Genomic DNA, 14,271 nt, shown 5'->3' with positions numbered 1-14,271 from the left:
ATAGGCTTGGACAGCAAATAGTCTTAGCAGCATCTTTTGTGACAATAACTCGGTTCATGTCATTATAAATATGCTTGTCTTCTATAAACTTGTAAAACTATGATCAAAGAGATGAGACAAAAGCTGAAAAAGGTGACAACTCAGCCATTGGGTTGAAACTGGCGCAGGAAGGAAAACTAGAATAGAATAGAATAGAATTTTTATTGGCCAAGTGTGATTGGACTCACAAGGAATTTGTCTTGGTGCATATGCTCTCAGCGTACATAAAACAAAATATACATTTGTCAAGAATCATGTGGTATGACACTTAATGATTGTCAAATAAGCAACGAAGAAACAATATTAATAAAAATCTTAGGATACAAGCAACAAGTTACAGTCATACAGTCAACATGGGAGGAAATGGGTGAAAGGAATGATCAGAAAAACTAGTAGAGTAGAAGTGCAGATGTAGTAGAAAGTCATCAACCAACAAGCTTTAGAAACCAAAATTTGGGGTCTTTAGAAACAGACCAGGAGATAAAACCAAACTGACTAATTTAAAAAGCAGAAAGAAAACAAAGTTCAACAGAGAGAAAATGAAAAAGTGAAAATAACATTTCTTGTGGAGGTTGTTAAGCAAAATCCACAGTCGTTTTAAGCAAATACTGCTTAAATAATAATGGTAGCTTAAAAAAAATTTACTGTGCCAGTCATTCAGTGAATCAATTCAATTCAATTCAATTCATTAGATTTGTATGCCGCCCCTCTCTGAAGACTCGAGGCGGCTCACAACAGTGATAAAACAATATTATAGCGAAACGAATCACAGTGATGCTGTGAATGACCATTGTTAAAGAAGACACAACAGTCAGAAGCATGAATATAATTCATGTGAATAAAGAGTTGACGTGGCACAGTGGGTAGAGTGCAATACTGCAGGCCACTGAAGCTGACTTGTAGATCTGCAGGTCAGCGGTTCAAATCTCATCACCGGCTCAAGGTTGACTCAGCCTTCCATCCTTCCGAGGTGGGTAAAATGAGGACCCGGATTATGGGGGCAATAGGCTGGCTTTGTTAAAAAGTGATATTGCTAACATGTTGTAAGCCGCCCTGAGTCTAAGGAGAAGGACGGCCTAAAAATTGAATAAATAAATAAAATATATGTCTTCTGACACAAGAATCTTTTTTTTTTAAGGGACATAAAGTGTATAATTAAGGAAGTGAGTGGATGAAGGTTGAGGTCCAAGATCTAGTTCAACAGTTTTTCACATCCTGAGCAGCTCTGTGCGGTTTCCCTACAGAGGTTCTTCAAAGGGGCCAGGAGGTTAGGCCTCCAGATTGTGTTTCGGCCGCACACCAGGCACTGCCTTGGTCGGACATTGGTATGCATACTTTGGTGAAACATAAGGTAAGAGCTGTTTTTGAAAGTTTTCCCGCAGACTGAGCATTCAAATTTCTTCTCTTTCAGTTGCCTTTGGGCCCGTTCATGAGCTGAACTCAGCGACGGTCCCTGGATGCAGTCGGGACATTTCGACACCTTTTCTTCCTGGTCCTTGCGTTGTCTGAAGCCTTTCCCGCATTCTAAGCACCTTGCAATGTCTTCTCCTACGTGGACTTTCCGATGTTGCAAAAGGACCGAGCTGGAGATGAAACTTTTCCCACAGTCCGAACAGGCGTAGCGACTCTGCCCTTTGTGGCTTCTCACGTGCCTCAAAAGTTCGGACCTCCTGTCAAACGTTATGCCGCAATCAGAACACGGGTAGGTTTTCTCTCCTGTGTGAACCCTCTTATGCAACAGGAGTTGTGAACGCCACCGGAAACTTTTCTCACAATGGGAGCAACGGTACTTTTTCTCTCCCGCGTGAATCCTTTCGTAGGATTTGAGATTCGGGGCGTTTCGGAAGTTTCCCACACCCGCTAAGCGCCGGCGTAGCTTTTTCCCAGCATGGATTCTTTCATGAACTATCAGGTTTTGTCTCTGGCTAAAGCTTTTCCCACAATGGGAACATTTATGTGGCTTCTCTCTCGTGTGGACCGTCTGATGCGCAAGGCGTTGCAAACGGTTCGTGAACGTTTTCCCACACGCCAAACACTCCAACAACTTCTTTTTGTGAGTCCGCACGTGCTCCGTGAGCTCCGAGCTGAGCTCAAAGTTTTTCCCGCAGGCGAAACAGACCAACGGATCTTCCGCTAGGTGAGTCTTCTCGTGTTCCGCCAACTCTGATTTCCAACCAAAACCTTTTCCGCAGTGGGAGCATAGAGTCGTGTGAATTCTCTCGTGCACACGGCGTTGAGAACTCCGGGTGAAACACTTCCCGCAGTGCAAACACTTATAGGGTTTCTCACCGGTGTGGATTCTCCGGTGTGCTTTGAGATTTGATCCATTTTGGAAGTTTTCGCCACAGGTAGAACATCTGTAAGGTTTCTCACCTGTATGGGTTCTTTGATGTTTTAAAAGGTCGGATTTCTGACTACAACTTTTCCCACAGTCAGAACACACATAAAGCTTCTTCGCCACCAAGATCCCCTTGTGAATGTGATAGCGAAAAATACACCCACAATGAGAACATTTATCGGGCATCTGGCCCATGTGGGTCCTCTCACTTTCTCCACAGTGGGAACATTTGTAGAGTCTCTCGCCAACGTGAATCCTTTCGTGCATCAGCAGATGTGCACTGTTTCTGAAGGTTTGGCCACAATGCCAACATCGGAATGGCTTCTCTTCTGCATCGAGGTTTTCAGCCGTCGTCATTTTCAAGCTTTGATTCACCCTTTCCCCACTCCCGTTATTATTTATCTCTTCCTCCTCTTCAGCAGCGGAGTCACTGAGCACTGGGCAAACATTTTGGGGCTGAGCTAACTGACCCACGCCTTTCCCAACATCATTTTCATCGTCGCTGTTTCCATTGTTCTCTTTGAAAGTCAGCAAATCATTTTTCATGGCAGCTTCCAAGAATATCCGTAGGGGCTTCGTTTTCTTATAATTTTTCAACTTTGGTTCATCGCCTTCATTCAGCCACCCAATGCCTGCTAAAAAAAAGGGAAAGAAACTGGACATTAACCGGAAAGTCTTGTTCAACCACAATTTATAGAAAAACATAGAAACATAGAAGATTGACAGCAGAAAAAGACCTCATGGTCCCTCTAGTCTGCCCTTATACTATTTCCTGTATTTTACCTTAGGATGGATATATGTTTATCCCAGGCATGTTTAAAATCAGTTTTGTCTATTTTAAGAAAATTAATAAAATTTATTGGAAAAAAATAAAATAAAATCAGTTACTGTGGATTTACCAACCATGTCTGCTGAAACTTTGTTCCAAGCATCTACTACTCTTTCAGTAAAATAATATTTTCTCATGTTGCTTTTGATCTTTCCCCCAACTAACTTCAGATTGTGTCCCCTTGTTCTTGTGTCCTATTAAAAACACTTATTTAACCCTTTGACATATTTAAATGTTTCGATCATGTCCCCCTTTTTCCTTCTGTCCTCCAGACTATACAGATTGAGTTCATTAAGTCTTTCCTGATATGTTTTATGATTAAGACCTTCCACCATTCTTGTAGCCCGTCTTTGGACCCATTCAATTTTGTCAATATCTTTTTGTGGGTGGTCTCACCAGCGCTCTATATAGGGGGATCACAATCTCCCTCTTCCTGCTTGTTATACCTCTAGTTATGCAGTCAAGCATCCTACTTGCTTTCCCTACCGCCTGACTGCACTGTTCACCCACTTTGATGGCAGAAAAAGACCTCATGGCCCATCTAGTCTGCCCTTATACAATTTTTTGTATTTTATCATAGGATGGATATATGTTTATCCCAGGCATGTTTAAATTCAGTTACTGTGGATTTATCTACCACGTCTACTGGAAGTTTGTTCCAAGGATCTACTACTCTTTCAGTAAAATAATATTTTCTCATGTTGGTTTTGATCTTTCCCCCAACTAACTTCAGATTGTGTCCCTCCTGGACCTTATTTAACCCTTTAACATATTTAAATGTTTCGATAACGTCCCCCCTTTTCCTTCTGTCCTCCAGACTAGATTTAGATAGCATGTCTCCTTTTAAAATCTTTTTAATCCATGAAACAGGTAACCCAATCTATCATTTTGACCACATCCAGGGATGGGCTTCAAAAATTTTAACAAGGGGTTCTCTGCCAGGTTTCTGGATGGGTGTTGCCCAGTTGGGTGTGGCCTAGTCAGTTTCCTGCACAACAGCAGTGGGGAGGGAGACATTTTTGCCTTCCCCGGACTCTGGAGGCTGATTTTGAGCTTCCGGAAGGGCAAAAACAGCCTCCCCAGGCTCCGGAGGCCGTCTAGAGGCCAGAAACAAGCCCATTTCCGGCCTTCCTGAATTTCCGGTAGGCCTGTTTTTCGCCCACCCAGAGCCTTTATACATGCCCTGCATTTACCTGCATCCAAAATGGGTCACGTGGGGATTCCTGAGAGGAGGGGGCAGGCAGGGCCAGTCTAGGATTTGGGGGTTCTCTGAACTGCAGAGAACCCCATTTCTGACATTAACACCCTCGAAAATGTCCAAAGATACTTCACCAGAAGAGCCCTTCACTCCTCTACCCGAAACAGAATTCCCTACGAAACTAGACTTACAATCCTGGGTCTTGAAAGCTTAGAACTAAGATGCCTTAAACAAGATCTAAGTATTGCCCACAAGATCATATGCTGCAATGTCCTGCCTATCAAAGATTACTTCAGCTTCAACCACAAAAACACAAGAGCACACAACAGATTCAAGCTTAATATTAACCGCTCCAAACTTGACTGTAAAAAATATGACTTTAGTAATCAAGTTGTTGAAGCGTGGAACTCATTACTGGACTCCGTAGTATCATCCCCTAACCCCCAACATTTTACCCTTAGACTATCCATGATTGACCTCTCCAGATTCCTAAGAGGTCAGTAAGGGGCGTACATAAGCGCACTAGAGTGCCTTCTGTCCCCTGTCCTAGAGTCTCTCCTATATCTCGTATTTCTTCTCTACTATATCCTCTATAACTTCATTGTGTATTATCGTGTATTGGACAAAATAAATGAATAAAATTAATACAATTTTAGCTAGAGGGGGAAAAGGAATCCTCAATCTGAGTATTGTATTGGCAGTTCTGTGCTAGCAAAAACCTCAGAAGAGAAGGATTTAGGGGTAGTGATCTCAAAATGGGTGAACAGTGCAGTCAGGCAGTAGGGAAAGCAAATAGAATGGTTGGCTGCATAGCTAGAGGTATAACAACAGGAAGAGGGAGATTGTGATATCGCTGTATAGAGTGCCGGTGAGACCACATTCGGAGTACTGTGTTCAGTTCTGGAGACCTCACCTACAAAAAGATATTGACAAAATTGAACGGGTCCAAAGACGGGCTACAAGAATGGTGGAAGGTCTTAAGCATAAAACTGATCAGGAAAGACTTAATGAACTCAATCTGTATAGTCTGGAGGACAGAAGGAAAAGGGGAGATATGATCGAAACATTAAAATATGTTAAAGGGTTAAATAAGTTTCAGAAGTGTTTTTAATAGGATAGTGAACACAAGAACAAGGGGGCACAATCTGAGGTTAGTTGGGGGAAAGATCAGAAGCAACATGAGAAAATATTATTTTACTGAAAGAGTAGTAGATGCTTGGAACAAACTTCCAGCAGACATGGTTGGTAAATCCACAGTAACTGAATTTAAACATGCCATATATCCACCCTAAGACAAAATAGCGGCAGACTAGATGGATCATGGGGTCTTTTTCTGTCGTCAATCTTCTATGTTTCTATGTTTCTAGAGGTTCTCCTGAACCCTTGAGAACCATCAGCATCCCAACTCTGTAATTGCCCACCTCTCTAATAGTCAGGGTGTATTTTTCTGCCATTCTGGGGAAGGGTGTTTCATCCATCATAGGATTCAACCTTTCACCCCTGATTACAGTAGGAAAAGTGGAGACTTGCCACTAGCCAGGCACCAAAAACATTAATGGTTGTGCAGAAAAGGCTTGATAGGTTCATATATGGATTGAAGTACTGGGGCAGAATTCAAGTGTCCACTATGTCTGTAACCTTGGCAACTTTCAACCCCCAGAGTTCCTCAGCAGCATTGCTGGCTGAGGAATTGTAGTTTGTTTATTTATTTATTTATTTATTTATTGTTTGTTTGTTTGTTTATTAGATTTATAGTCCGCCTTCTCCTCGTGGACTCGGGGCGGCTTACAAGAGTAAAATTCAATCTAACAATAGAAATAGTTTAGAAAAGTTAGAAAGATAAAAAACCCAATATAACAAAATCAATCGGTCATCATTCCTCAACCCAGACAAGATGGAGTGGCTGTGGGTTTTGCCTCCCAAGGACAATCCCATCTGTCTGTCCATTACCCTGGGGGGGGGGGACTACTGAACCCCTCAGAGAGGGTTTGCAACTTGGGCGTCCTCCTCGATCCACAGCTAACATTGGAACACTATCTTTCGGCTGTGGCAAGGAGGACGTTTGCCCAGGTTCGCCTGGTACACCAGTTGTGGCCCTACTTGGACAGGGAGTCATTGCTCACAGTCACTCATGCCCTCATCACCTCGAGGTTCGACTACTGTAACGCTCTCTACATGGGGCTACTTTTGAAAAGTGTTCGGAAACTCCAGATCGTGCAGAATGCGGCCGCGAGAGCTATCGTGGGGCTTCCTAGATTCACCCACGTTTCTACAATACTCTGTGGCCTGCACTGGCTGCCGATCAGTTTCCGGTCACAATTCAAAGTGTTGGTAATTTAAAGCCCTACATGGCATTAGAGCAGAATACCTCCAGAACCACCTTCTACCGCACGAATCCCAGCGGCCAATAAGGTCCCACAGAGTTGGCCTTCTCCGGGTCCCGTCGACTAAACAATGTCATTTGGCGGGCCCCAGGAGAAGAGCCTTCTCTGTGGCGGCCCCGGCCCTCTGGAATCAACTCCCCCCAGAAATTAGAACTGCCCCCCACCCTACTTGTCTTTCGCAAGTTACTTAAGACCCACCTGTATCGCCAGGCATGGGGGAACTGAGATACCTCCCCCAGGCTCTTACATCGTATGTATGGTATGCGTGTGTTGTATGTTTTTTTAATGATGGGGTTTTTAAATTGTTTTTTAATATTAGATTTGTTTCTATTGTAACATTGTTATTATTGTTGTTGTGAGCCGCCCTGAGTCTTCGGAGAGGGGCGGCATACAAATCTAATAAATTATTATCATTATTATTATTATTATTATTATTATTATTATTATTATTATTATCGTTCACACTATTGCACAGAGCAGGCACTGTCACTCACTTTCGAAAGGCAAGGCAAGTATGGGCGGTACAAATTTCTGGGGGATTCTATGAAAGCATGAGTTGGGGTCCACATTTAGCAAAATTGCCAAGGTTGGGGACCCTTGCCCTATGGGATGAAAATCACTGCATTTCTATCGCTCACTTTCAATCTGACTTATAGTTATTATAGTTATAGTTTATTAGATTTGTATGCCGCCCCTCTCCCCTATCCTGGAGACATATCCATATAGTCCTTGAATGAAAATCCTGAAGATAAATAGAATGAACAATATATTACTGATAGTAATTTAATTATTGTTATTAGTATTTAAGTGGATATGTACTGAGCGAAGGAATATTTGGAATTGCACTGTTTATTGAGATCTTCAATGGTTTATTATGTTAAACCAAAGATGCTTTTAACTGTTGCCATGAGTCAACTTAGATTTGAAGGCAGACAAGTTTAGCAAATAAATTCAGAGATTAGAACTGCCCCCACCCTCCCTGTCTTTCGTAAACTAGTCAAGACTCACTTATACCGCCAGGCATGGGGGAGTTGAGACACCTTTCCCCCAGGCTTTTTTATACTTTGTTTTATGTTTGGTATGAATGTGCTGTTTGGGTTTTTTTAAAATAATGATAGGGTTTTATATGTTTTTTAATATTAGATTTATTCCACTGCTATATTGTTTTTATTACTGTTGTGAGCTGCCCTTCGGAGAGGGGCGGCATACAAATCTAATTAATAATAATAATAATAATAATAATAATAATAATAATAATAAGCAAGCAAGCAAAACTACTGTGGGACCTCCGACTTCCGACTGACCGAATTCTGAAGCATAACACACCAGACATTGTGATCGTGGAGAAAAAGAAAGTATGGGTCATTGACATCGCAATCCCAGGAGACAGCAGAATTGAGGAGAAGCAGCTAGAGAAATGAGTGAAATATGAAGATCTAAAAATCGAGCTGCAACGACTCTGGCATAAGCCAATGGAAGTGGTCCCAGTGGTACTTGGCACGCTGGGCGCAGTACCAAAGGATCTCAGCGGACATTTGAAAACCATCGGAATTGACAAAATCTCCATCTGTCAATTGCAAAAGGCCGCTTTACTGGGATCGGCAAACATAATTCGCCGCTACATCACGCAGTCCGAGGTGCTTGGAAAGCACCCGACTGGTGATGAAATACGAAATCCAGCATGGTGATTTCGTTTGCTGTGTTGTACTGACATTAATAATAATAATAATAATAATAATAATAATAATAATAATAATAATAATAGCATACCATAACAAGTATTTACTCTTTGTTCTGCTTTCTTGCAATTCAGGAAAGCAAAAAAAAAAGTTTTAGTTATTATTCAATTTATACATTAGCCAATTCTCAGGAACTTACTCCTGTTTCTGTTGCCGTCACCTTTTGGTTTAACCAGTCCAAAATCTTCATCCTTTGATGGTTCTGATGGGAGTTGGCTTGACTTGGAGGCTATTTCAATGTCTTCATCCGATATCTCTATCACCTGGAAAAGTGGGGGATTCATAGTTCCAAGTGAATTCATGATGAAGTTAAAATGTGTAATGGGTAAATAAGGTGTTATTTGTTTATTTATTTGCACCCCACCATTATTTCTTTTAGAATATAACTCAAAGCAGTGAACATATTCAACATACCCTCTTCCTCCTGTAAGATAGGTTGGAGGCTAAGAAAGAGTGGCCCAAAACCACTCAGCTGGCTTTCCTAGCTAAGGTAGAACTAGAACATCTGGATTCTACCCTAGTGATTTAATAATAATAATAATAATAATAATAATAATAATAATAATAATAATAATAATTTATTCGATTTGTATGCCGCCCCTCTCCGCAGACTCGGGGCAGCTAACAACAATAATAAACACAACATGTACAATCCAATAATAAAAAACAACTAAAAACCCCTATTATAATAAAAGCAAACATACACACAAACAGACTTAACCATTAAATCATTATTTATTAATTAGAGGAACAGTTTTCTATTCTTCAGGGTGTTTTTTTTTAAAGATTTCTGAGCAATTCATTCTGAATTCATTCATTTTTTTAATGAACACTGAAACCTGATGAACTAGTTTCGAAGCCTTGTTTTTTAAAAAATATATTTATTTAGTTGTTACATTGCCAGAATTCCAAAAACTCCTGCAGTCTAATGCAATAAAAACATAAATTAATACTGATAAGAAGGCAATAAGTCTACGGAGAGGGGCGGCATACAAATCCAATCCAATGAAATCAAAATCAAATAAAATCTTATTATTATTTTTTTAAAAAAAGGTTTGGCCACCCTCCCAGGGCATCCTCAGGCTACTGGGAATCAGAAACATGATCATTTTCATTTACTTCAAACTTTAATTTTGAGATCCCTTTTAACAGAAGTTTCTTTCCTAGGCACCATTCAATGATTTCTTATGCGGCTCCTAAAAATAATCACAATAATATTTAAATGGATGATTCCCATTTATTCAGCAGGGCAGATTATATCTTCAATGTATCATTTTATTTCCATGCTATCACACTCACATATTCTTGCATGATACATATACTGTATGAGGACACTGAACTCTGGTGAGATTTAATCTTGCGAGATTTTATGTATAGATTTTTAAAATTTCATTTGAGGTTTCCAAGGATGCTGTTTAGAAGTATCTCAAATAGCCAAAAATGCATTTCCAGCAAATTTTCCAAGGGGGTTTTTCCTCGAGCCAGTGCAAATATTATTTTGTGTGTGTGTATGTCTTACTAGAGGATGAAGTCCACACATTTTTTGGGGGAAACATTTTTAATGGGTGGATGGGTGTCAACAGACTCAAACTCAACCCTGATAAGACAGAGTGGCTGTGGGTTTTGCCTCCCAAGGACAACTCCATCTGTCCGTCCATCACCCTGGGGGGGGAATTATTGACCCCCTCGGAGAGGGTCCGCAACTTGGGCGTCCTCCTCGATCCACAGCTCACATTAGAGAAACATCTTTCAGCTGTGGCGAGGGGGGCGTTTGCCCAGGTTCGCCTGGTGCACCAGTTGCGACCCTATTTGGACCGGGAGTCACTGCTCACAGTCACTCATGACCTCATCACCTCGAGGTTCAACTACTGTAATGCTCTCTACATGGGGCTACCTTTGAAAAGTGTTCGGAAACTTCAGATCGTGAAGAATGCAGCTGCGAGAGCAGTCATGGGCTTCCCCAAATATGCCCATGTTACACCAACACTCCGCAGTCAGCATTGGCTGCCGATCAATTTCCGGTCACAATTCAAAGTGTTGGTTATGACCTATAAGGCCCTTCATGGCATCGGACCAGAATATCTCCGAGACCGCCTTCTGCTGCACGAATCCCAGCGACCGATTAGGTCCCACAGAGTGGGCCTTCTCCGGGTCCCGTCAACTAAACAATGTCGGTTGGCGGGCCCCAGGGGAAGAGCCTTCTCTATGGCGGTCCGGACTCTCTGGAATCAGCTCCCCCCAGAGATTAGAACTGCCCCTACCCTCCTTGCCTTTCGCAGACTCCTCAAAACCCACCTTTGTCGTCAGGCATGGGGGAATTGAAATATCTCCCCCACACCTATACAATTTATGTATGGTATGTTTGTATGTATGTCTGCTTAATAATGGGTTTTAAAAAAAATATTTTAAATTGTAAATTATTAGATTTGTTATGAACTGTTTTATTGTGCTGTGAGCCGCCCCGAGTCTATTGAGAGGGGCGGCATACAAATCTAATTAATAATAATAATAATAATAATAATAATAATAATAATAATAATAATAATAATAATAATATTCTACGGAGTCTACGGAGAGGGGCGGCATACAAATCTAATTAATAATAATAATAATAATAATAATAATAATAATAATAATAATAATAATAATATTCTACAGAGTCTATGGAGAGGGGCGGCATACAAATCTAATTAATAATACGGAGTCTACGGAGAGGGGCGGCATACAAATCTAATAAATAATAATAATAATAATAATAATAATAATAATAATAATAATATCAGTTTTTAAAACATAATAATTGTGTTTATGCATGCACAGCGCCAGGACCCAGCTTCTGCACATGCCCAGAAGGGGAAATAAAGAAATAATAATTAAAAACAGAGGGTAGTGCCCACAGTTCGACACCAACTAATCTGGTTTGGTGACATCATGACATCACCATCCGGTTGCTACTGGTTCAGGTGAATCAGTCCGAATCATGAGGAACTCTCCCCTGGCAGGCATGTCTTTTTAATCAAGATTTGGAGGTACCTAATTTATATTGCATGGTTATTATTATTATTATTATTATTATTATTATTATTATTTATTGGATTTGTATGCCGCCCCTCTCCGTAGACTCAGGGCGGCTAACAACGACGATAAAAACAGCATGTAACAATCCAATACTAAAACAACTAAAAAACCCTTATTATAATATAATCTAATAATAAAATACATATAAAAACCTCAACAGTTAAAAACCATACAGAACATACACATCAAACATGAAATATAATAAGCCTGGGGGAGATGTCTTAGTTCCCCCATGCCTGGCGATATAGGTGGGTCTTAAGTAACTTGCGAAAGACAAGGAGGGTGGGGGCCGTTCTAATCTCCGGGGGAAGTTAGATTAGATTAGATTAGATTAGATTTATTGGATTTATATGCCGCCGCTCTCCGCAAACTCAGGGCGGCTCACAACAATAATAAAAACAGTACACAGTAACAAATCCAATTCCCACCAGTCTAATTACAATTTTAAATTTAAAAATTTATAAAACAATCCCAATACAGTGGTAACTCGGTTCTCGACCACAATCCGTTCCAGAAGTGTGGTTGAGAACCGATTTGGTTGAGAACCGAATTAATTTATCCCATAGGAAATAATGGAAATGGATTTAATTGGTTCCCAGCCCATTGACTTGCTGGGAACCAATTAAATCTACAGTATTTCCTCTATTTCCTATGGGATAAGGATCTGAGGGGACGGGGTGAGAGGGAATGGGAGTCGGAATCCCGACACGCCCCTCCTGGCCGCCCTCTTAACAGCCTCCCAGTCTCTACCTTGTAACTGCTCCAAGCTGCAGGAAGGGTAGGGCTGGCTGCAATACCGGCAGCTTCGGGGGGCTCCTTTCCTCAGCGGTTCAGTTCGGTACCTCCAGGCAGCTGCACCAACTTTTTCCTTCCCGGCAGCGACGGCTCCGGCGGCTTACCTTCATCACATGACGTTCCTGACGCTGCTCCTCCTCGTAGGGAAGCCGCCGGAGCCGCCGCTGCCGGGAAGGAAGAAGTTGGTGCAGCTGCCTGAAGGTACCGAACTGAACCGCTGAGGAAAGGAGCCCCCCAAAGCTGCCGGTATTGCAGCCAGCCCTACCCTTCCTACAGCTTGGAGCAGTTACAAGGTAGAGACTGGGAGGCTGTTAAGAGGGCGGCCAGGAGGGGCGTGTCGGGATTCCGACTCCCATTCCCTCTCACCTCGTCTCCTCAGATCTTACATTTCGGATAGTAAACAAAATTTTTTGTTCAGTATCCGAATTTTTGTTTGGATACCGAAGCAAATTTTTGCAGAAAATTTTGTTTGAAATCCGAAATGTATGAAAACCGAGTCGTTTGAGAACCGAGGTACCACTGTATATATAAAAAACAGGCACACAGTCAATCAATCAAACGGCAAAACAACATGGGCAAGGGGGAGATGTTTTAGTTCCCCCATGCTTGACGACAGAGGTGGGTTTTAAGGAGTTTACGAAAGGCAGGGAGGGTGGGGGCAATCCTAATCTCAGGGGGGAGCTGGTTCCAGAGGGTCGGAGCCCCCACAGAGAAGACTCTTCCCCTGGGTCCCGCCAGACGACATTGTTTAGTCGACAGGACCCGAAGAAGGCCGACTCTGTGGGACCTAACCGGTCGCTGGGATTCGTGCGGCAGGAGGCGGTCCCGAAGATATTCCAGAGGGCCGGGGCCGCCACAGAGAAGGCTCTTCCCCTGGGGCCCACCGAAATATCAATGTTCCAAGCTACAAATACACTCACCTCCTGTTCCCATGTCTGAGTCTCCACTTTCTTCAAGAGGAACTTCTCTGCCAAGGACACTGCACAAAGGCAAGTTTTGGGGTCATTTTTCCGGAGCCAATCCTGCATGTCCAGAGGCAAGGCAGAAAGAAACTGCTCTAAGGTCACTAAGTCCAGGATCTGCTCTTTGGTGTTTTCTCCTGGTTTCAACCACTCGTGACAAAGGTCTTGAAGCTGCTGGCAAAAATCCTGAGGACCCTTGGCCTCTTCATAGCTCAGGGTCCAAAAGCGGTGGCTTTTCGCCTCCGTCCTGATGGTTTCTTCAGCCAGTTCTCCAATCTTCTCCTTGCCACCAGGGGCAACGTCCAGAAAGGTGTTCCAATCCTCTTGGGTTGTCCCGAGGCGATGAGCTTCGATTTGGGAAATCCACATTTCTTTCGACCATTTGCTGGTATCCATCCCTCCTTGGGGGGACATGGAAGATAACTTGGGACCACTCCAGAGCTTTGGCTCCAGGCCCTGTGGAACGTCTATTCTTCCCTGAGGGTCCTCCAACGTCTTCAGGAACTCTTGGAGCTGGGCATCCCAATGCTTTGATGGATTTTCCTCTAGTTCTTCTTTCGTATTGTGCCTCGGATCTTCCTTGCTTTTCCCAATGTTTAGAATACGTGTTCTTTCCTTTCTGGCCTTGCGGTCAACGGAGCCCGATCCTTCCGTTTTTATTTCGGGATCCATGTTGTGATGTCTCAGAAACACGGACACTTCTACCTCTTCTACGGTAGACTTTTTATCCTTCAAGGACTTGGATGTTCTACTGCCGTCTTTATTAGCAGCATTCCTCAAAGGCTACTGCCGCCTTGTGCAACAAATTTTGACGCATTCGATGAAACCTATTCGCCGATCGACGAATCACCATCTTCCCACCTTCTTGAAAATGGCAGAAGTTTTTTCCCCACGGAGAAAATAAAAGTA

General features: G+C 42.4%; 1 protein-coding gene across 4 annotated transcripts; it reads right to left on the bottom strand.

The window, feature by feature from the left end:
- Positions 1-184: 184 nt before the first annotated feature.
- LOC139159903 (zinc finger protein 271-like) lies at positions 185-14,271 on the bottom strand. Of its 4 annotated transcripts, none has more exons than XM_070737349.1 (3): positions 13,321-14,271; positions 8,667-8,790; positions 185-3,012 (listed from the first exon to the last, which is right to left on the bottom strand). In XM_070737349.1, exons 1-3 carry the CDS (start codon positions 14,032-14,034, stop codon positions 1,232-1,234), a joined length of 2,619 nt encoding a protein of 872 aa, XP_070593450.1. In that variant the 5' UTR covers positions 14,035-14,271; the 3' UTR covers positions 185-1,231. The 4 variants fall into 4 exon arrangements, with proteins under 4 accessions (XP_070593450.1, XP_070593452.1, XP_070593453.1 ...); XM_070737351.1 differs by having other exon boundaries at positions 185-3,009; positions 13,321-14,183; XM_070737352.1 differs by having other exon boundaries at positions 8,688-8,790; positions 13,321-14,183.

The sequence above is a fragment of the Erythrolamprus reginae genome, chromosome 2 (assembly GCF_031021105.1).
Source record: "Erythrolamprus reginae isolate rEryReg1 chromosome 2, rEryReg1.hap1, whole genome shotgun sequence".
In the NCBI taxonomy this organism is placed as follows: Eukaryota; Metazoa; Chordata; class Lepidosauria; order Squamata; family Dipsadidae; genus Erythrolamprus; species Erythrolamprus reginae.
This window is presented reverse-complemented; position numbering and strand designations above follow the sequence as displayed.